Source organism: Magallana gigas, chromosome 6 (assembly GCF_963853765.1).
Source record: "Magallana gigas chromosome 6, xbMagGiga1.1, whole genome shotgun sequence".
In the NCBI taxonomy this organism is placed as follows: domain Eukaryota; kingdom Metazoa; phylum Mollusca; class Bivalvia; order Ostreida; family Ostreidae; genus Magallana; species Magallana gigas.
The window spans coordinates 39402809-39426317 of NC_088858.1; the positions used below are offsets into that span (position 1 = coordinate 39402809).

The 23509-nt window shown below is 34.2% G+C and overlaps 1 protein-coding gene and 1 long non-coding RNA gene across 8 annotated transcripts in view; one reads left to right on the top strand and one right to left on the bottom strand.

Annotated features, from left to right (window-relative positions):
* Positions 1-23509, bottom strand: part of LOC105341789 (papilin) — a 68399-nt gene that overhangs the window by 37745 nt on the left and 7145 nt on the right. For 6 of the 7 annotated variants that reach the window (XM_066088202.1, XM_066088200.1, XM_066088201.1 and 3 more), the window contains exons 5-15: positions 22256-22331; positions 21503-21605; positions 20486-20616; positions 19845-19968; positions 19652-19732; positions 19283-19455; positions 18608-18824; positions 17892-18036; positions 17058-17277; positions 14348-14497; positions 10914-14187 (exon numbers count right to left, since the gene is read on the bottom strand). In XM_066088202.1, the coding sequence (XP_065944274.1) occupies positions 10914-14187; positions 14348-14497; positions 17058-17277; positions 17892-18036; positions 18608-18824; positions 19283-19455; positions 19652-19732; positions 19845-19968; positions 20486-20616; positions 21503-21605; positions 22256-22331 (4694 nt within the window). The remainder of the gene's footprint in view (positions 1-10913; positions 14188-14347; positions 14498-17057; positions 17278-17891; positions 18037-18607; positions 18825-19282; positions 19456-19651; positions 19733-19844; positions 19969-20485; positions 20617-21502; positions 21606-22255; positions 22332-23509) is intronic. The other variant, XM_066088197.1, reaches the window with a different exon arrangement.
* Positions 7270-8402, top strand: LOC136276339 (uncharacterized). The gene is made up of 3 exons (XR_010714839.1): positions 7270-7426; positions 7597-7696; positions 7846-8402. It is a non-coding gene; the product is annotated as an uncharacterized lncRNA (long non-coding RNA).

Genomic DNA, 23509 nt, shown 5'->3' on the forward strand with positions numbered 1-23509 from the left:
GTAACTTAATGTATGCAAGAATTACGAATTACTGTTAGATCAAGTCCAACGCTTGTAGTTACATGACTTTCATCTGTCATCTGCATGCTTTGTTCCTTAATGCGCAGTTTACAGTACATTATATTTCAATGGCTTATATAAGTCATTCCCTTATTCTAATCTGTATAATTGTCAACATATTTCCACTTTGAACTAGTACTGTAACAGTAAAATATCTTAATTCTTAATAGACATCATTTAATATTATATTTAAAAAAAAAACCTAAAACAGCTTATTGTCAACTGTAGAATTAAGTCTCGATCTATTTTGTATTGAGTTCAAAGGTTTACATATATGTATACCCAATCACATAGATGCCCAACTGGGCCTTACATTTTATAATAGGAACCAGCTAAGTACAATTGTGTATTTAATCTTTGGCAATTTATGCTGGTATGAAAGTAGCAACATTACAGAGAAAAAAATGTGTTACATCTTTCTTTGAACAAATTATTGAATTAAACATATAAAAGAGAAAGTAAAAGTAACCAATTACTGTTAGGTAAATCAGAAGATAGATAGAAGATGTCCATGGGAATTTGAGGCTGACAAAACTTCGTGCAGTCTATGTTTTTTTTAGCTTGCTGATTTATAGTTTAAATATTTGAATCACAATAAGTTTTCTTTAGAAAAGGAGAAGAAAATACTTGGTGGATGTAAATATATCAAAATCATTGAAGGAAGTTATGTTGACCAAATACAAGATACAAACGGCAACAATACAAATTTCAACAAAATAATTAAGACTAGGAGTTGTTTATAACCATCCAATTCAGAAAATCTTCTACAACAAAATATTTGGTGTTTTGCAATACCCATAACCTTTATACTCTTACGAACCACAAAACAATCACTTTACTGCATCAATGACATTAAACTAAAACTCATTTTGAGGTGGGGCATCTTACTTAGCCTCAAGGTAAGCAAAATAGTCCACAAGTCCTTCAAATGTTAAACACACAGGTGCATCATATCATAATTAATGCCTGGTTATTTTCTCCCTCTTAATTTTGTAAGATAAAAGAATAGTTGAAATAATTCACCATGGTTGGCAAATTTTCTAACAATGGAAAAAGGTGGTAATTTTGTTGTTATAATTAACCTGCAACAAGCAGGCCTAAAGTTTTCATATTTAATCCCTTTCTTAAAAAAAAAAATCTCACATGTCCCAAAAAAACTCGCAAAATAAGAGCATTTAATTAATCTCTTTCGTCTTTCTTCAAAAATGCTAAACACCTCTAAGAAATTAACAAGTAATTTTGGTCACACTCTGTTGACCCATCAGTGAAGATTAATGATTTTCTCACATAGACAGAAAAAAAATTTCACCCTATAAAATTAATCACTCTTTAGTAGTCTATACCTCACATAGGAGGACCAGGACAGGAGGTGGTAGCCTGTCGTGCAGAATAATAACTCCTTGTTTTAAGACAGATGGATGCTGGGCTTGTTAATAAGTAACAGAGAGGAAGATGAAAAAGATCTGAAGCGCTGCAAATTTTCCCTCAAAGTGCCGCTAATAAAATAACGATCTACTATGAGTACTAAACTTCGCAAGCACTCTACATAGTTAAATGCTTCTCAGAAATCTAGCCTTGACAATAATACCTTGACATAAAAAGATAAAAATTGTACTAGAAAAGAAAAAAAATCATCACCAATATCAAAATTAGAAATAACCTGTTTAATCTTGAGAGCTTTACAATTGGGGAAACAGATAATAACAATGGTGAGGAGTCTATTGAACATCCTCTTCTTCCCATGACGGTTGAATTTCTGATAAAACATATCTGATATGGTGGATATCAATATTGTATTGAAAATTGCCCTATCAAAGTTTGTTAGCTAGAATATACGTCACTTGAAACTAGCTAATGCTCCTAACATTTACTTAGGAAAAAAACAAAACCTCAACTTCCTACAATAATTAAAATATAACATAAAAATGCATCATTTATGGTTACACTGTTTTTCAATATCTGAGAAAAATTAATCTATATCTAACTGTATATCCATTTGTCTCTATTAAATTATATATAAAATTTGACTTCAATGCACTCAATATATTTGGCATTATAATCCTTCATCAAACAATAGATCATATAATATTTATATTATCAAATATTGTGTGCAAAACATAATGCATATATGCATACATTACAAAGTTATAAATATTCATGGCAGCCTTGAATAACATTTTTTGGTATAAAATTTTGCAAAATTGAGTTTCAAGGTTAAGAAAATTTGTGGAAATTGATCCTATCAAACCAGTTGTCACATATCTTACTTCAATAAGCATTTCTTATAATTTAAGGACTGACTTAACAAAAAATCCAAGAACAATAGTATATAATATTGAAAAATGCTTGAAGAGTCCTATGAATTAAAATCATCTCTTTTTTTTTTACAGACTGACTAAAAAATAAAATCCAAGCAAACTGGTAAAATATTGATAATATGTACTTCAGTAAACGCGTGCAGTGTCCCATAAATTTATCTAGCTAAGGCCAGACAATTTCCTTACATCATAAACTTCATGTACGTGTTATGTGTCATTAATTACTTGATAAACTTTACTACATGCATGTGCCGCAAAACATTAAATCAGAATTTAAACTATCTAAACCAGCTAAATTATTCTCTAAGAAAAAAATAATAAAATAAGAGAGCATTCTTAGTTTTTAAGATTGCAGCAAAGTTGTTCTTTTTATTTCTATGCATAGCTATAAATCCCGAGGACTACACCGCGGAGATAAATTTGTTTTATCAATACATGATGCTGGCATGCAACATATCAACAGATTGACCTACTTGTGAACAGGACATGATAAAATTGCAGAAATTTGATTCAAGTTTTTTGATTCTTTAAACAGATATGTTCATTGATGCTAGTCCTGCAGTTTTTGCCTCCGTTTGATACAGGGCAATAGTAAAACACAGTTTTTTGCAAGATAAACGATGAAATATTTGCATTAAACGACCTCCGACTTGAAATGTCACTCACTTCAAAGATTCACCATCTCCATATCACACATACTGTGGGAGCTTACAATGCATAGATTTTTTCTCAATATATCTATTTCTTGTCTTCTTTTGATGTACTGAATTATGCAATAAGTGAAATTCAAAAAGGTTTTTTTTTCCCTCCCCATTTGCTATTCTTTCTCTCAACACAAATCAAATTTAAAGCAAAAAATTACAGGCAATGGTTCAAATTACATAATTAATTTATAATTATATGGAAAATAGAAGAACTTATAAGAATGTAGACTTAGTCATGGTTTAAACTGATACCTACCATTACCTACATACAATCTTTTTTTATTTGCTTTCTGCAAATATATTAGTCACTTCTAATAAAATGGTCTACTGCCTCCATATATATTAAAACATATGCACCTTTCTCAAAGTGAACACTTATTTTTTAAGTTGTAAAAGTCTCACCCAAATTTACCTACACATATATGATGCTCAAACCTTGAATAACAAGCCATATACATGAACACCTTTCGGCTTCTATTCTAATCCTGAGCTCGTATTACTAAATCTCAAAATCTCTTGTGATTATTTCAACAGATGTTTATTTTCCTAAATCTTGACGTGTCACTTAAATGTCTACACTGTAAATCTGTAATATTACTCTTGTCCGTATTAACCATCAAATCTATTATTCAATGTGTCAACGCAGTGCAGCTTATCACTGATTAAAATTCAGAACAGAAGCACAAACTTAAAAAATCTCTTAATATACCAGTAAACTTCACATTTTTTTCTATATTTAATATATACATGTACGTTTTCCAAAATACCACAGTCATGTTCAGATAACAACAAAAATTACTTTGCAATCATGGAATCCATTAAATTGTGAATACTCATATCAAATTGAATGCCATAAAATTTACAAGGCCGGATTACAAAGAATTAAAGCATTTTGTGACAGAGACACATTAGCATGAGCATTAAATTTGTAACTGCCACACAGTAAGATCATTTTTTTCAAATGATACATCTAAATATTTATTTTACCTCTATATTTAATAAAATATTCCAAAAATTGGCTCAAGCCCCCCCCCCCCCCAATTAATTAAATGTACACTTGTCATCATCTGAAATGATATTAAATGATTTTATATCTAAAAATTTATTTTACTTTTTTATTTAAAACTATTCTAAAAATTTGTTAGTAATATCAACAGAATAAATTTGATGAAAATAAACTTTCTTTGTCCATGCATTCTTTTATACCTTAAATTTACCCAACAACCCCCCCCCCCCCCCCCCCCAAAAAAAAATCCTACTGGAATAAGTAAATCAAGAAGGTGTGAAAGAAGGAGCATGCTTGATAAAATTTCATAAAGATATCTAACCTGCCTTGTCATAATGATTTCAGAGTCAGATTACAAAGATTTATACAGTTTGTTCAAAGTTTGTTAAAAACAAGGAGCTTTAATTTCAATATAGTGTCAAAATGATGAATTTACAGTGCCATTTATTGTTACTATGCTCCAATGTTGACTGAACTACTAATCAAGTCCATATGTTTAATTAAAAGCACTGTGAATGTGCTAAAAATTCTGCAAAGTTTTTTAACCAAAGACAAAATTGTTTCAAGGCAAATGCTTAAATACGCATGTGCATTTAGCCGAGCATATCCCTTCCAACATGTATAATGTCAAATTGAATTCAGGCATGAATGCTGGATTCTGATTTTTTAAATGATAAATCTACACAAAAATACCGATTTAACCTTCATTTCATCACATTCCACCATTAAATGTCAAAATTACCTCATGATTACAATTTGACAAGTAAAATATATCCATGCTACACATTGAGGCTAAACTTAGAGACCCCACATTAGGGAAGCCATTGAAAAGCTGAGCCACCATCTAATAATATATATCATTTTCAATGCTTTAATATTAAGTTCAAGTGAAAATGAATACCTGCAATGATTACACCTTTATATGTGAATTAAAGGATGTTTGTAATTTGTTCTGTCAATGTGTCCACATAATTCCTGCTTTTAAAACAATTATTTTCCAAGTGGGAAGATCTTTATCATTTGTTTTAGAGAGCACTAAACCCAATTAACCCAACTCAACTCACGATTTTGAACCATCCATAAAAAATGAACCTTATCTCATCAACTTAATTTTGTGCCAACTGAAATCCTAAATAGAAATGATCATAAAAAATTACATTACCCAGATTTTTTAAAGCATTAAACAAGAGTTTTTCATTCATTCCATCAACTATGTTTCACTTCTGAAAATATTTTAGAAAACATTAAAAATAGTGATTTCCTGTGCCTCCTGCCGGTTTTATTGCGCTTCCTATAGGCAGCAAGCAGCACCTCTAATTGTTTTTTCGACTTCTGCTACAAATTTTTCGCCAAGATAAGATCAAAGCTCTTGAAAATCCCTACCCCCATCCTCTCCCTTAAAACAAGATGACATAATATTTCATGCTATGTTAACCATAGAATTTAGGACCTGGTAGCTCAAAAACATCAACCTCTCAAGGAGAATAAAAATTCAATCTACTTACAGCCCTACTGTCACAAAGAATGAGGAAGGAATGTGGAACCTGAGTTTCATAATATGAATTTTTGAATTTATTTGATAAACCAAGTGAACTTGGGCCATAATGGTACAATACACTTATGTCCTTGGTTACCTCTTGTCTTCCATAATCGGTGCGTCCAACTCTTCCACAAGTAGCCGGCCCTATAACCTTGAACGCCTTGATCATTTGCATTCTGTAACTCCAGATCTTCTTCATTGAGCTTTGTCCTAATAATCCTGATTCCTAATACTTCCAAAAATGGAGAGATGGTTGTTGAATACAATTTACCCCTTGTATTTGTTTTTTCTAATTTCGGTGTTTGCAGTTTTGTTGTCTGTGTTGTCACTTCTGCTTTTTGTGTTTCTGCTGTTGTTCTTGCTGTTGATGAAGGCATTGATGTTGTCAATGTTGTTTCCAAAGGTACAACTAATGTTGTTGTTTCTTTTGGTATAGGTGTTTTTTCTATAGTTGTTGTCATGGGATTTTTGGTCACAGAATCACTTTTAAGAGTCTGATCTTTATCCAATGCTTTTGAAATATTTTGAAGGCTATCCAAAGATAACCTATTATCATCATCATCATCAAACCTTAATATTTCATCATTTAATGTTGTAAATACTTCTGCTTTTTTAATTGTCGTTTCAGTGGAACTTTGAAATGTAAACTGTTGACTGCTAGTTTCATTGAACTCTAAAGCTACATCACTGTAAGTTGAAGTGGTATTCTCTTTATCATTTATTTTTTCACTTAACCCTAACTCTGTTGAATTGCCCACATCTTGTTCATTTAAATTCTTTGGTGTACTTTCACCTTCTGTTAATTTCACTGACCGGTTTGTCTCTGAAGCAACAGAAGTTGTCACATAACTTTCTGTTGTTGCATAACTTTCTGTTGTCACTTGGTCTGCAGTTTTCACATAACCTGTAGTTGTCGCTGGGGAAGTTGTTGTTAAAGTTGTTAAAGTATCTGACATGGAAGAATTCACTTGAAATATCACAGATAGCAATGTTGAATTTGACAGACTGACACTGTCTGGGGACATAGTTGATTTGGTCTCACCATTTGGTGACAAGGTCTTCACCTCTGCTGTTGTTGAATTCATGGTCTCAGAGGCAGATTGCACAGTTGTGGGTTCCATTGTTGATCCATGTGGAGATGGAGTGGACTTTTTCTTCAAATTGTACTCACCATTTTCACCAAACAAAGAAAAAATATAAGGCACAAATACAGGTTTTCTGTTTCTATGCCTTCTTTTTCTGCCTTCAACGGAAGAGGGGCTTCCCAAAAGGCTCATAACCAAAAGCAAAGCACACAATTGTGATATTGAAAGTCTCATGGTTATTCAGAGAAAAATCTCAACTGAAAGACTTTGCATCACTGAAAAATAAGTCTCCATGACAAATGTATCAGCACTCACAAAAAAATATAACAAAAACTTTATTTCCTGGAAACAAACAAATTAGTTATACAGTCACATTTTCCCCACTCCATACTTCTAAAAATAAGAAACTGCCTGGTGCCACTTCAATGCATTGTAAACACAGTTAAACGCAAACACTAAATCAGTAGCAATATCTCCACAAAGACAAATGATCACTCATTTTTGTTTTTTTCCTGTTTGTGTTTTTGGTCCTCCCCTCCTGACGTTGTACAGCACTGATGCATTAGGAGACAAACTTTCTGGCTCTGACTGTCGAAGCCAGGCACCATGTAAAAACTTGGCATGATTGACAGATATCACACTCATCCCACAAGAAGAACGTAACAAGCAGAAGTCAATAGTGAAACGGATCAGGCTTGTTACCCGACACAGCGGTATATATATAATCACGCTACTTTACAAACCATGAAAAGTTTTAACGCAATGTGACATCACCAAGCTTTAATTAAAGCGGCCTTCCCTAGTCTTTATGATCTATAGCTGTATGGGTGCTGAAGGCTTGAATGAAGCATTTTAAACAATTCTGATATTTCATTTTTTATAGCTAGCCAGTCAGTCGCGCCCCAAAAAAAGAAGCCCTGTGTGTGAATCTCACCCCCATAACACTTAGATACATTATCATGGATATTGTTTTTCAAAGAGAGGTGAATCATTACTTTGAAGTTGTGGGTTTTTTTTTAAATTTGACAGGCAATTTTAAATCTATTTGAGCCTCATTATCCTTTATGAAAATTCTAACAACACAGGTATCTATTTGCTTTTTTTAAAGTTTACCTGAATTTTTTTTTTCCAGGTGAAAACTGCATGTTCAGGTGAGAACAAAATTTACTTCATGTCTACATGAGAACTGCAGCTGTCGTCAACATGTGAGCCCGAATACATGCGAAACTACTGATAATAATCAAGAACCATCACAATGCATAAATAATGAGTTCTTAATGGACGTTACTAGTCTTTAAGCAGACAACATTTTAAAAAACTTTTTTGGACATATTCATCAGAACAATACCAAATTCTTCAGGTATTCCATCAAATATGTATATCAATTATTCAGTCTTCAATATTTTTTTCTCATTTAAAAAAAGAAAATCCCATTTATATAATCTATGATGTAACACTGATGAAAAAGATTTTAGTTTATATGCTAATTCAAAACAAAAATGCTATTTAAAATCACAAAACCATTTCAAATCGGACTTTAAAATTCAAAACATGAAGACATTCTATTCAAATTTCTGACAAAAATGTAGGTAACAAACCAGTGGCCTGACCAGATGTATAAAATTCTTTCAGTTTTTAACGTCTGGCAGCGACTATAAATTCGTGTGTGACTTTGTGAAGGTCCGCTTTCAGTACACAATGGTCTCCTTGAATCATCCAATTTCTCACCTTCTTTGGTGATCATTTATGCATCATTTTTTGGACAGTATCAGCTCAGTGATCAGATTGTGTTGTAAACAACAGAAGTCGTCTCTTATACAAATATTTCATGCCTCTTTAAAGATATACTTCTGGTTGATTTAACACTTTATCATTAAATCCATTGATCATAGCTTACTTTTAAACACAAATTATTACAGTCTATAGCTACCTAATTGTTAATCTTTAAATACTAAAATACCATTCCTTTCAAAATCATTTCAATGATTTTTTTTATTTCATACAGTATTTCTTAGATATTTGATACATCCATATGCAATGATCGAATTAAGAAAAAATTCCTCTAATCACTTTTGCCAGTTTTTGCATGGAAATGCAGCTCAATTTTGATTTACTTTCTGATCCCTAATTCTAGGTTCAACAAGTGAGACAAAATAATTTGTTCAACTTCACAGCCCACTAACAATAAAAATAGTTAAGGTATTTCTTTCAAATCCTCATTTATTTTAATATATGAAATATAAAAAGACTGGGATTTTACAAAGAATGGAGACAACAAATTTCAACATACTCTGACAGGTACACAAGCAACACCCACACCAAACTCGGACGTCCGATAAACATTAACATCAGCAAACACAAACGCAGGTGTGATAAAGCAGTTAATAGCTCTCAAGAATCGGAACAGAGAAACGATATCTTACGCTAAGCATCAAAAGATGCTGTGAATACCATGAAATAGTAACCTACATATACTAGCGAAATTCTAATTTTTTCTCTCCTCTTTCTATATTATGAAATATTGCTGGTGTCACGAGATGGTTTAGTGTCTGAACAGCCAAAAGAAAAGACTTGTAAAATCTGTGTTATCATGACATTGACTTCCAATATTACAAATGAATGCTGTATCGTATTTCATTGGTGCCTCATTAATACTGACTGCGCAACAAAATAAATTCTAAATAGCAGGCATATTTTTATACCATAAAGCCGCAAGTTCCTGAGGATTGAGCTCATATTCTGTTGTGAGTAATATTTGAGTCAGATTAAATTCTTTGAGGTTGATTAACTTAATGGAATAAACAGACCCCAATCTACAGATTGCACAAGACTTTTGTACCCATTTCTGAAGGGCCTGAGAAATACCTAAGCAACTATATATATCTATACATAACTATAACTAGTACCACAGTGAAACATAAAAGCAAAAAAGTTCAAAGCCAATTGCATTAATTAGGCATTCCTTAAGATGTTTTTGAGCACCACTAATCATCTTTCTATCAACATGTTGTTATTTTAATATCTCTTTTCAACGGATTCATCATGACTGTTAGCCACTCAAGAAGCAATGAATGTCAAAATAATTCAAAATCACCGGGAACAGGAGTAGAAGGAGAATGTCTCCATTTCCTTCTGTAAGCTCTCCATAATCTAATGTTTACAAGTCTGACAAATGTTCTATTTATCTATTGTTTTTCCTTACCACTTCTTTGTAAAAACAAAACAAATAAGAGAGAAACCCACATTTTGCAACCTACTGAAACAACACATTGTCAATTTTTTCCTTCATCTCTGGCAGAAAATTGCTACAAAACAAGTGATTTCCTCTGAAAAAGTTTTTTCCGATACCAATATGGACACAATGATGTAACCTTGTAATAAAACTGTACATTTTAATTATCTGCTTAATGTTTTTTTTCAACATTTATGAACCATTTCATTGCCGCTTACAAAGATCTTGAGGATCATCAGGTGATCAAATTTTATTGCAAAATTCTTGCCTTCAGATATGAAGTCAAAAATTATTTCTTAAAAAAAACTGGTGAAACGTACTGGTACATCACACAAATACTTCTAAAAGAAGTTTTCACACCTCAATAAAGTGCAGTATGTATTTGATTTCCATTTCCATTTTTTTTTTCATCTAATCCTTTGCATAATTTAATAATTTTCAATGATTTAATAAATAAATTTAGATTCAGTGTGACAAGATATAAAACAAAACATCTTAAGTAACTGTATACTCGCACATCAGTTACCAGCTACACTCTACACCTCAAATGATCAATGAAACCTATCTTTCAAAGCCAGAAAGAAACAAGACTTTCAAAAACTCTATGTAAACATCATTTTGTTGGAAATGCTATCTAATAGCATTTCTAACAAACTGATGTTTACATAGAGTTTGTAAAAGGAAACAACAGTATATATAGATTCCTAGTACTGTGTACAATTGGGTTTAAGATTACAAGACAAGAAATTTTGAACTAAATCAATGATTAAGATCTGTGATCCTTTGATCTTGAAAATGAAATCTTTCAAAAATTTTATACAGCTTTGATATAAAAATGGGCATTTCAGATGAACAGGAGATTTATCTATAAATGTTGTTGAAATTTTATCTTCACTAAGTCTTAACTTTGGTTAATATTCAGTTTTTTAACTCAAAAGTCTTGTAAATGTAAATATCAAGCTATCTACCTGACTGTGCAATTCCTGGCAGACATCCTTCTTGTCCAGGCCCATTAGCTGGAGTTTTACCATCTTGACAACATCCATATGGATACTGATCACATGGACTGGGACAACCTTCTCCATCTGGACCTCTAGCTGCTGTGTAGTTGTCAGGACAACATCCATATATACTAGTAAAACATGTGTAGGGACATCCAGAGTAATTTGGTCCAGTTGCTGAGATGTTACTAAAAGGACAACAACCAAATCTTGAAATCTCGCAAGTTTTTAGACAACCCTCTTGATTGGGACCTCTAGCTGCTGTGTAGTTGTCAGGACAACATCCATATATACTAGTAAAACATGTGTAGGGACATCCAGAGTAATTGGGTCCTGTTGCTGAGATGTAACTAAAAGGACAACAACCAAATCTTGAAATCTCGCAAGTTTTTATACAACCTTCTTGATTGGGACCTCTAGCTGCTGTGTAGTTGTCTGAACAACATCCATATATACTAGTAAAACATGTGTAGGGACAACCAGAGTAACTGGGACCAGTTGCTGAGATGTTACTATATGGACAACAACCAAATCTTGATAATTCACAGACTTTTGGACAGCCTTCTCCATTGGGGCCCCTAGCAGGGGTTCTGTTGTCTGCACAACATCCATAAGTTCTTCTTTCACAATCAAACACACATCCTTCATTGTTTAGACCCTTAGCCTGTGTAACTCCATCGGAGCAACATCCGTATATAGAGTTCCTGCATTTTGAGGGACAACCTTCTTGGTTAGGTCCTCTAGCAGGGGTCTGATTGTCTAAACAACAGCCATAACGAGTTTTTGAACATTCATAAACACACCCCTCTCCATTTGGCCCTCTCTTGACCATCCTTCCATCAGGGCAACATCCATAAGTGCTATCAGAGCAAGAAGTTGGACATCCTTCACTATTAGGACCACGGGCAATAGTTACATTGTCTGGACAACAACCGTATCTGTATCTAGAACAGTGAACAGTACATCCCTCTCTATTTGGCCCTCTGGCTGGGGTTTTCTGATCTGGACAACAACCATACCGTGATCTTGAACAATCAGAGGGGCACCCTTCTTTATTGGGTCCCCTTGCTGGTGTTCTTTGATCCTGACAACATCCATACCTACTTTGCAAGCATTCTGGCGGGCAACCTTCCCCAGCTGAACCTCTGGCTGGTGTTTTCTGATCTGGACAACATCCATATCCTGTTCGTGAACAATCATTGGGGCATCCCTCTCCATTGGGACCTCTAGCTTCTGTTCTGTTATCCAAACAACATCCATATCTGGAGTTCAGACATTCTGGAGGGCAGCCCTCAAAATCGAAACCTCTGGCTGAAGTAACTTCATCTAAACAGCATCCATATTGAGAAAAAGTACAGTTGCTTGGACAACCCTCTCCATTTGGGCCTCTGGCAATTGTGACATTATCAGAACAACAGCCATATCTATATCTCAGGCAGTCAGGAGGACAGCCAATTCCGTCTGGCCCACTGGCGCTTGTTGTTCCATCATAACAACAACCATACAGGGACTTGGTACAGTCACTAGGGCAACCTTCACCATCTGGACCTCTTGCTGGGGTGTTGCTATCTGGGCAGCACCCAAAGCGTTGCCTTACACAATCCAACACACAACCCTCCCCATTAGGTCCTCTTGCTTCTGTTCTACCATCTTGACAGCAACCATATCTGCTTGTTCTACAGTCTCTGAAACACCCTTCATTATTATAGCCTTTAGCCTCTGTAACTTGATCAGGACAACATCCATACTGAGATAATGTACAGTTACTTGGGCAGCCTTCCCCCCTGGGGCCTCTGGCAGGAGTTAACTCATCAGAGCAACAACCATATTGATATCTGGAACAATCTATGTAGCAGCCTTGACTATTTGGACCTCTTGCTGGTGTTTGGTTGTCGGGACAACACCCAAATTGCATGTCTACACAGCTTACAGCACATCCCTCTGCATTAGGTCCCCTTGCTTCTCTAATCCCATCAGAACAACATCCATATCTACTTCTCAAACATTCACTGGGACAACCTTCCATATTATACCCTTGAGCTTCTGTCACTTGATCAGCACAGCAGCCATACACCGAGAGTGTACAGTTACTGGGACAACCCTCTCCATCTGGACCTCTAGCAATTGTAACATTATCTGAGCAACATCCAAACTGGTATCTGGAGCAATCAACATAAATACATCCATCATTGTTTGGACCTCTTGCTTCTGTTCTTCCATCTGGACAACATCCATACCTGCTCCTCAAGCACTGATTAGAGCATCCCTCGAAGTTGAATCCTTTGGCTTCAGTCAATCTATCAGGACAACAGCCATACTGAGACATAGTACAATTACTAGGACAACCCTCTCCATTCTCACCTCTGGCAGGGGTTACATTATCTGCACAACATCCATATCTATATCGATTACAGTCAGCAGGACAGCCCTCTCTGTTTGGACCTCTAGCAGCTGTCTTCCTGTCAGGACAACATCCATAGAGTGAGGTGGAACAAGCATTTGGACATCCTTCTCCATCTGGACCTCGAGCAGGAGTGACATTATCAGGACAACAGCCGTACCTTCTTCTAGAACAATCTGCTGGGCAGCCTTCTCCATTAGGGCCTCTTGCCTCTGTTCTACCATCTTCACAGCACCCATATCTTGATGTAGTACATACATTTGGACATCCTTCACCGTTTGGACCTCTTGCTGGTGTCAAATTATCAGGACAACACCCATAGCGGTATCTAGAACACTCAAGGGAACATCCTTCATTATCTGGTCCTGTCTTGACTGTTCTTCCATCAGGGCAGCATCCATAAGTGCTACCAGAGCAAGAAACTGGACATCCCTCACCATTAGAACCACGTGCTATTGTTACATTGTCTGGACAACAACCGTACCTATATCTGGAACAGTGAACAGTGCATCCCTCACCATTAGGTCCTCTGGCAGGAGTTTGATTATCAGAACAACATCCAAATCTTGTTCTTGAACAATCTGATGGGCATCCTTCTTCATTTGGCCCTCTAGCTGGTGTTTTTTGGTCCTGACAACATCCATATCTACTCTGCAAGCATTCTGGTGGGCAGCCCTCTCCATCTGGCCCTCTAGCTGGTGTTTTCTGATCTGGACAACATCCGTATCTACTCGAAGTACATTCCTGTGGACAGCCCTCAAAATTAGAACCTTGAGCTGCAGTCCTTCCATCTTGACAACACCCAAAAGGAGAATTTCTGCAGTTTAATCCAGGATCTTCCTAGAAGGTAAAATAAAGAACTTAATCTTTGCATATCTTACAAAAAAAACAAACACAAAACAGTGACTAAGATATCATAAGTAATTTGCAAAATATTTTCAAAAAATCATTTTTTTGTTTAAATTTTGCAACCTCTACAAGATTGACTGAGATGTCTCACCGGGTTGCTGTCACATTGTCTGACCATACAGGGCCTGGTGGAGGCGGGTTTTTTGGTGCTGTCACAGGCACTGTCGGCCAGTCTCCGGTTGTCTATACTGACACAAAGCACCGCCCTACTCTGCTCCCCCATACCACAGTCCTTGTTACACTGTGAAGGGAAATAATTGGCCTCAGTGTTTGCTCCTTACTAAAATGAGCAAATTTTTGAGAATTTTGCCACTTTAAGGGCAAGACTTAATTTGCTTTGTACATTCACTAGCACAATGTAAAGGAGTTGGAAGGACAACTATAATCAGTATCATTCTTTATATGATTTCAGTCACAATTACTTCAAAAGCTTAAAAAAATTGCTTGGTATGCAATATCTACCAAATCAACCTTATCAATACAGGGTTAATTTGCTACATGTAGAAGCTTAGTTAGCCTACAGAATGTCTTTGCTAATAGTTGATTTAAACGTCAGAATGTTTTTTTTAAATAAACAATTAGTATCTTACAACTACAATTTTTCTTCTAATTAACTACACCAGTTATGACAGGAAAATCAACACAAGTGATTTCTTACAATCCAAATACATAAGCAAGTAGTATTCATTTTTTGGGTTAACAAATCATTATGATTTATTTGGCATTCAATATTGATGAGTGAAACCTATTCCTATAAAGGCATATTTTCATAAAAAAATGTAAAATATACCATAAGTCATGTTCATGTAATACCACATACATGTATTTGTGTAGTTTCTTGAATCAACCTTTAAAATTTCCATGCTCAAGTTCAGTTTATATGCATTTCTTCCTCAAATATTCAATAAAGTTATGATTTTGTAAATAATCACAAATAATTCTTTATCATTATTAATTAAATAATTTCTGCTATCTCCATTCATTATCTGAATAGAATAGTAATTTTCAAGGATTTTCTTACAAAATAATGACAAAAATGCAATATGTTATGAAGGAAATAATTGACATTGCAATCTTTTAAACGTGATGATTATAAAGCATCTTTTAAAAATCTTATTCAAATTCAGATTGAATTTTCTATTGCAGAATCTGTTGTAATGGAAAGGTTCATTGTATGTAAATATATTTTGTGTAAGGTACAAAAAAAAACCCAATCAAACCATAAAAGCATGAAGAAAGAAACATTTTTTGAATAATTGTCCCTTTTTTGCCAAAAAAAGAAGGTCATCCTTCAACTCCATTTTATGGCTCATCCCCTTTAATCTTAGTGTTTTCTCTTAAATCAATACTTCAAACTTAATTGTACCCATCTGTATTTAACTTAAAATTTAAAAAAACATCAAGTTCCGTTGTTAGAAACCAGTTGTGATGTTTAAGTGTAATCTACATGTAATGCAAGACTTTGTTTTATACCTGCAAGGCTTTCTCAAGGAGAATGAGTGTGTCGTATTTCCAACACAACAATGTAGTGCTCATCATGCATGTGATACAATTACCCCACATTATAATCCTCCACAATTTTTGGGGGAGATGAATCACATGCATTCTTTAATCCGGCTACCTGTTCTATGACTTACATGCGTAGGTGTGATATCTTATTTTTACCTGTGTTCTCTCAAGCACAAATAAGTAAATATAGAGTTGTAATTTGTCAACTATCCAGTGACTTCTGTACTTTGCATAAAATTTACAAGAATTGACATAATTTACAAATTCTTTATAAAGGAAATCTACAAAAACAGTAACATTTAAAGGCTTTAATTTTAGCACACAGTTCTTCCCATTACTTTTTCTCCCGTATTATTACACACAAAACCTACTATGATTATAAGGTGTCTAGGGAGTTAAAACAAATCTAGTTCTACAGGAGTATTTTTTTCTATATACAAAGGTAATATTGTGCCGAATGTGAGAAATTATATTGAATAAAACTCAAAAAATGTTCACAGGAAAGCTGCATATGACTTTGATAGTTACACTCCTTTGAATTGAAATTCACTTACATTTTAGAGAAGCAATTGACTGTAGTAAACTTTTAAAGTAATTGAACTAAATATTGAATAGTTTCATGTTTGGTTCATAAAAAATTGTTTTACTGGAGACTATAAATCCAAAATACATGCAAATTATCATCAGCTACACAGCCTTTAATATGCTGTAGTGATTTTCTTATCAGCAGATTTGCACTTCAGAGTCAACAGATTTTATGAGGGGTGACAAGTTATTTTGTAGGGAAAAGAGTCACTGAGACACCAGGGGCCAAATTGCGATTCACTGAATTACTTTCATGTATGATTGCTGCCAGGTTGCCTGAATAAGGCAGATGATCACACAAAACAGGTGGCAGGTCAGGATTGAGATGCAAACCAAGTGGTTTTTCAACAATCTAGATACCACAAATAACAATCATTGCACATGTTCATTGCCCTAAGAATTTTTCAATGAAAGGGGGATATAATATCCAAGTTCATTACCATACACAAATTAGGTACACAATTTAACACCCACCTGCTAGCCTTTCACTTTGTTAAAAACTTGTTTTGCAACTTCATGAAACCTAGCAATTTAATCAACTTTTGAGACTGAGAGAATAACTTAACCCAATCACTAATGACTTACAGAGGACCCAGAAAATAACTTCACTCAATCAGTAATGACTTACATAATACACACAGAATACCAGTAACTTTATTCAATAACTAAAAACTTGCAGAACACACATAGAATCACTGAAGACTTACAGAGGACCACTCCTCCACTGGGGTCCAGTACGGACAGGGAATGTTCTCGTTACAGGACCTCCTGTACTCCGGCTTCCGTCCATACAGCTGGATACACTTCTGGTCGTCCACTGTCACTGTCTGCCCCCTGGGGTCTGTGCTGACACAGGTCACTTCCTGGAGTTGGTCTCCGATGTCACAGGAGGAGGAACAGGGGCCCCAGTCTCCCAGCTCCCACTCCCTGTCAAAAAAAAGTCTTACTTGAAATCATCACCATCTTACTCATAGATATTACAGGGAACCAACTTTTATTTGTGAGCAAGTTATTTTATAATATTTGATAGAACTTTGTTTTGGCAAATACTTCTCCCTGCAAGGGTTGTTTCCTAAGGTCTCAAATATTTGTTTAGATAATATCAACACAGACTTTGATACAAAAAATTAGACCTTAAGAGCCAGTTTACTTAGATAGAAGTGTCCCAAATAAAAGTTGGATTACAGAATATGTTACTTGCATGGCTATAGATTATTTTGCTCTGCATAAAGAAAATTAATCTATTTCACTTAACTAATGGCTAACTAGCACCTCTCTCTATAATTGATATTTGCTCTCAATATAACTCAGTTTGATGCTTTAAAATCTATGCTTTCTGTTCTAATTTTCAAAATTAACATCTTAGAGCAAAACTACTTTAGGCTAATCATTACTAATGCCTCTACAACGATTTATCAAATTAAAGAAACACTTTTGTTCTCATCAACATTATTCACTCTCATTGCATTACCACTTGTACAAGACAATTTAGAATAACACACAAAGAGAGGTAAGTCAGAACCTCACACATATTAACCTACACAGCGGAGTCCTCAGAAGTCGAATCACAGTCGTCTCCCTTACATTGCTCAGAGTCCGCTGGCCTATCAGACGCCACACAGTTCTCTAGTTCTGCCCTCTTCCCAGTCAAGCGATTCATACACAGCACCAAACGCTTTCTGAATCCTTAGGTGAATTTTTGTAAAGAAATTTTCACTGTCAGAGGTCATTTTATACCAGAACATGCATTTGGAAAGCTAAATATTAAGAGCTACATGTATGTTAAAAAAATCTACATAGGAGAGATTAATGAAAAAAAGCATTAATCTAAGTTTTACTTCATACTTATATTGTAATAAATTCTTTCAATAAATGATAGGTAAACACATGAGTGGAGCAGATGTATACTAGTGCTGACTGCAACTTATGTTACATTTTAATTTTTCATCAACAGTACAAAACTCAATGAGTATTAAGAAGTCGACTTTTGTATGAAAGAATTTGGAAACCCAAGCCAGTCACTATTTGATACGCAGTCACAAAGTGACCAGGTAAGGGATGAAGAGCCAAGACCTGGTATGACTGCTGATTAGTTGTCATCCAGGACTCAGTTACTACACTTCTTTGTAACTAATTTACCCTAGCGTGGACTATGTCATACAATTTCTTGACTGATTTGCAGTCCTTAAGTACCCAACATTAGCCATGAGAAATGATTAATATTGAAACATTTATGTCAGAGATGGGGTTCCCTTACCATTTCCACAGATTGCAGAACATGGTGTCCATCCCCCATAATTCCAAAAATATGAGGATTCCCCGATGTCACCTGATCTTAGCTCTGCCTGCCTCTGTTCCAGGGTTTGTATAGGATTTACTAAAGACTTAGTGGGGATGTACAGAGCCTCTCGTCCGGTTCTTGGGATGTAGAATTCATAGGTTACACCTGGATTGACTTCCTCCTTAGCCATCATCTACAACGAGATAGTTTCCTGTAAATAACACAATTAAGTAAAAAGAAATAGCAGATCTCATACTTTGCAAATGGAAAATATCTGCATGTTTTTATGATGACTATAGTTTTGCAAAAATTGTGAAAAATAATAGCTTTATTCATGAATTCAACAATCAACTTGTAGAACAACAGAATTTAGAACGTGGATATACATGTATCAATATTTAAAGTACCTAAACAAAAACACTCTTAACACAAAACTTGCCCAATCAAAATTAAATATTACAAAATGTGTTCCAGCATGTATTCAATGAAATTCAATATAAAGTTTAAAATTAACTTAAAATAAGACTCAGTAATCAAACATTTGATAAGGCAGCAAAAAAGACCAATCATTTTCATGCATATGCAATCTCTATGAGGAATTTATGAAAATCAACTTCATTGAATCAAATGAGAAAATCGACATGATCGTACATAGATTTGTATGCTGTGCTTTATGGGCCCTTGACCTCTGAGCTTTTTTACAAGGTTTCGACCTGACCCTTCCAGGGTATAAAGTAAAGTGGTGCCCCCTATGTCTATCAGCACTGGCTTGTCATCTTGTTGCTGTCCATTCAAAACAAATGTTTCCTTGTTGCTTTTTATAACTGAAAAAGTATGTTCTAAAAAAATTAACTCTTGCTCTTGCAGTCACTGCATGAGATTGGTTTTACACAAAAATCTTGAAATCTTTTCAACTTGCATTAAATTACTGCCATGAATAGCTTTACAAATCTCTCACAATTAACATCTAATGAGCATTTTAATTTGACAATGAAGCATCAACTATAATAAAGTACTTGCCTATAAAATTTGGACTGAATTCCATTTCTTTGATCAGAATGGAAGTTGATCCTTTTTGCAATGTGATGATTTCATTGTAACCTACAAAATCAAGAGGGCTGATACTAATACAATTTTATATATCCAAGATATGTTGTACATTTACGATTTTAACACTTTCATAGGATAAAAAAAACCCAGTATGTCATCATACCTGAGTACAGTTGTGGAATGGTGAATGCCCCTTGTATGAGTTTACAAGATTGTCCACCACCCTGACACACCCCACACACATCACGCTGGGCCGGGGACCCCAGCACATTGTCGCACCCTGCTTTCTAAAGAAAACGTTACAGAACCTGTATACCAATCAATGAAGTTGTCAACTCTCATTGAATCAGTTCCTAATTAAAGCTTCTCCTTTTGATATTCAGAACCTAAAATCCACTTGACAGTAAATATACCAATGGGATTCTGAATGTACATAGATGTAATTCTTACTTTTCATTCATTTCATGCACAATGTTCCTAAAAGACTTCATCAACATATTTCAAGTTAATATCAAAATTGATAGAATGTATCTCAAAATCTCAGGTAGAGTTTTTTTTTTAAATCATTTTATTGCAACTAACAAATATTGGTGCATTTCATACCAGAAAAATTGGAGTGGGTATTATACAATGTAATTCATAACTTAAGTGGGTATCAATTATATCTGATATATAACTTAAGTAGATTTCAATTACCTGATAAATTTCAGTAAATTTTATATATGGATTTCAGTGAACTTCAGTGGATTTTGTTTATGTTTTAAACACATTTGGTTGTATAACACATATTAAGAGCTTTTATACCTGACAGACTCCATCAACACACTGGTCATCAGACAATTTGTTACATTTTGTCCCATCAATCACTTTGTCGCTCCATTCATGGTATACACTGGTATTGACTGCCGAACACACTAAGCTACACCGCTCCTCTCCTACAACAGAAATTCTGACATTTTAAAGTATTATAAAGAACAGAAATAAAACTGTTTGAAAACACTTTTTACTGTCCTGTAATACTAAACACCTCTGTACAGTGCCTATACTGAAAAGGTGCATTTGTTAATGATGTTAGCTATGTATAAGTTAATTGTGTTAATGTAAGTATTCACTGTCATCTACTACTGTGGACATAACAATAACAATTAAACTTTCCATCCTTTGGACAAAGCTATACAAAATCATTATTAAAACTTATCATGAAGATTTGTATTTCAAGGTGAAAATTAGACTTCAACCAGAAAGTTGATTTTATAGAGTGACAAAAGAACAGACAGTAACACATATCTTTGTGACCTTTTGACCTTTTGACTTGAATCAAAATTTCAACAACTGGATTAACGAAGATACCTTCTTGCTTTCATGTCCTGAACAAATTTACCCGAATGAGTAACTTTTGGGACACAAATTGACAAGTTTTACAAATTTTGTGAAAAAGGTACACTCATCATTGGAGAGGGATTTCTGTTACAGTCCTAAGTTTTACAAGAGATAAGAAATCAAAGTGATGTTTGGTTTTCTCTTTGATAAGTGCCATTAGAGAATTGAATTAAAATTTCTTTATCTGTAAATACTGGTTGATAATAAATTTCTAAGCTGATATTGTCCATATTTAAATATTTGATTATCTATTCACTCTAAAATATAAATAAATTGACTAATGCCAACTTAGACGCTCTGAGAACTAAATCTTCATCATAAGATATGAGTACACAAAAAACTTTCATCAGCAAATGCATGCACTAGCTAGTTTAAAGATAATGCATATTTATTCAATTATCTTTGAAAAGAACAAAATATTTATTCATGAAAACTTCTCACCATCATAATACGGTTTCCACTGGTATTCCCTGCCTAGAAAAGGTATGTTATCAAAATCTTGGCACTGAATCGCTCTGAAATCCAAACTACCCTCTCCACAACTCTTGATGAAAAAAAAAATACCAAAAGTAATGAAAGTATTACCTATTATACATGTAACTATTTTAAAAACTTCAAAAACTCCATGCATCATCCATCATTTATTAATAAGATCAGATGCAACCTATCTTCCATTTTTTCCTATCTCCACAATGTGAAGATTTCCACTTCGTAATTTCATAATTATATTTTTATGTAATATGATTCTTTTTTCATTTAGATATAATGTCTTCAATTGAAAATGTTTAGTATGACTTTACTTATAAGCATTCAAATGCATTTTTCGTACTATCTTAAGGAAAATTTGAAATATTCTAGCTCCGAAACAAGCCTGGTAATGTACTCTGAATTTTTGGTAATTAACAGGTTTAAATGTTAATAAATAAGGAATGAAATATCAAGGAAAATCGTATAAAATTGAGGAATGTCTCGTGTGTCCTTAAGAGAGTTTTTTGATTTTATCTACTGAAATGTATCCATAACAAAACTTCTTTTACCGATAAATTTAAGAACAAATGAAAACCATACCCACAGAAAGGTCAACAAGGATATTATTTTTGAAGGCATTCACAAGTATGACAAATAATAAAGCCATAATTTGCATATATATGTTTTCTCCTGTAAGAAATGTCAATATAATTGATTAAGACATACCCGAGTGTTACAGGACTGGTACTCTATTTCCTGCTGAGCGTTATTATCACAGCGCTGTTTCCTCCCTGACCTTGTCCTCAAAAGCAAATTCAAGTTTACCATTATGAACAAACACAATCCATATTAACAACAATATTCATGATTTTTATTATCATAATTAGCTTTACATTGTTGATATTGTGGCCATCTCAAGAGACTCCATTATTAGTATTAGACCAAAGAGAGAGAAATTATGGTCTGGACAAGAAAATTTCACACAGATATGCTATGACCTTGACCTTAGACAGAAACTTGTTTCAAGGTCACCGCCAACAAAAACTACAGGCAAAGTTTTTGGTAAAATATGGGGAAGATTGGATTAGGCGAGAGAAAATATGTTTCAGAAATGGATTTCAAAGAAGTCTGCTTTGACATTGACATCTGACCTAGAGTTTAAGGTCACTGCACATCCTTTACTTAAATGTACTCAGTGGATGAAGCATGAGTTAATTTGGACCAAGGAAGACAAATTTTGGTTTGGACATTGATTTCATATATAGGTCTGCTATGACCTTAACCATGCATTCACTGCACACCCTAGATAAGGGGAGAGAATAACTGTATGATGTCAAATGGACAAAAGGATGGACTTACAAACTGATCACTTAAAGCAGAGTTGTGTCCCTAAGTCAAAGTGCCGTCAACATGTTTGTTTTAACGTACAATGTACTCAAGGTCCTTGATTAAGATAAAAACAATTTCTGACCAAAACATCTTGTACCACAGAACTTAGTTTTTGACAGCAATTATTGGTTCATGGGGGAAAATATTATTATCATTTCTAACAGTGAAGTTGAAATTATAAAGATGTCACATTTTAAAAAAAAAATTGCAAATGCATGTGAATAGAAGAATTTGCTCAGGACATGCATCATTATACAGTAAATAATTGGTTTATTTCATCAGTGTCAATTTTGCAATAACATAATGATTGTGTATGATGCATCAAATTGCCATTCACACGCCTAATTCAAACGTAATGAGAGCCATTATATAGATGAGTTTAGACTGCGCATCAAACATTACTTAATCAGCAAATATCCAAATTCTTGCATATATTTGTCAATGGACAAAATATAAAATATCAGCTTGTGTTAAAATCAAGCTAAATTGCATATGCTAATAAAGTAACGGTACACAAAGTAATAATTCTTCAAACATATTTTTGACAGAATTAATTTACTTGTATGACAGTGTTCAGGCAATGCCTGTGCC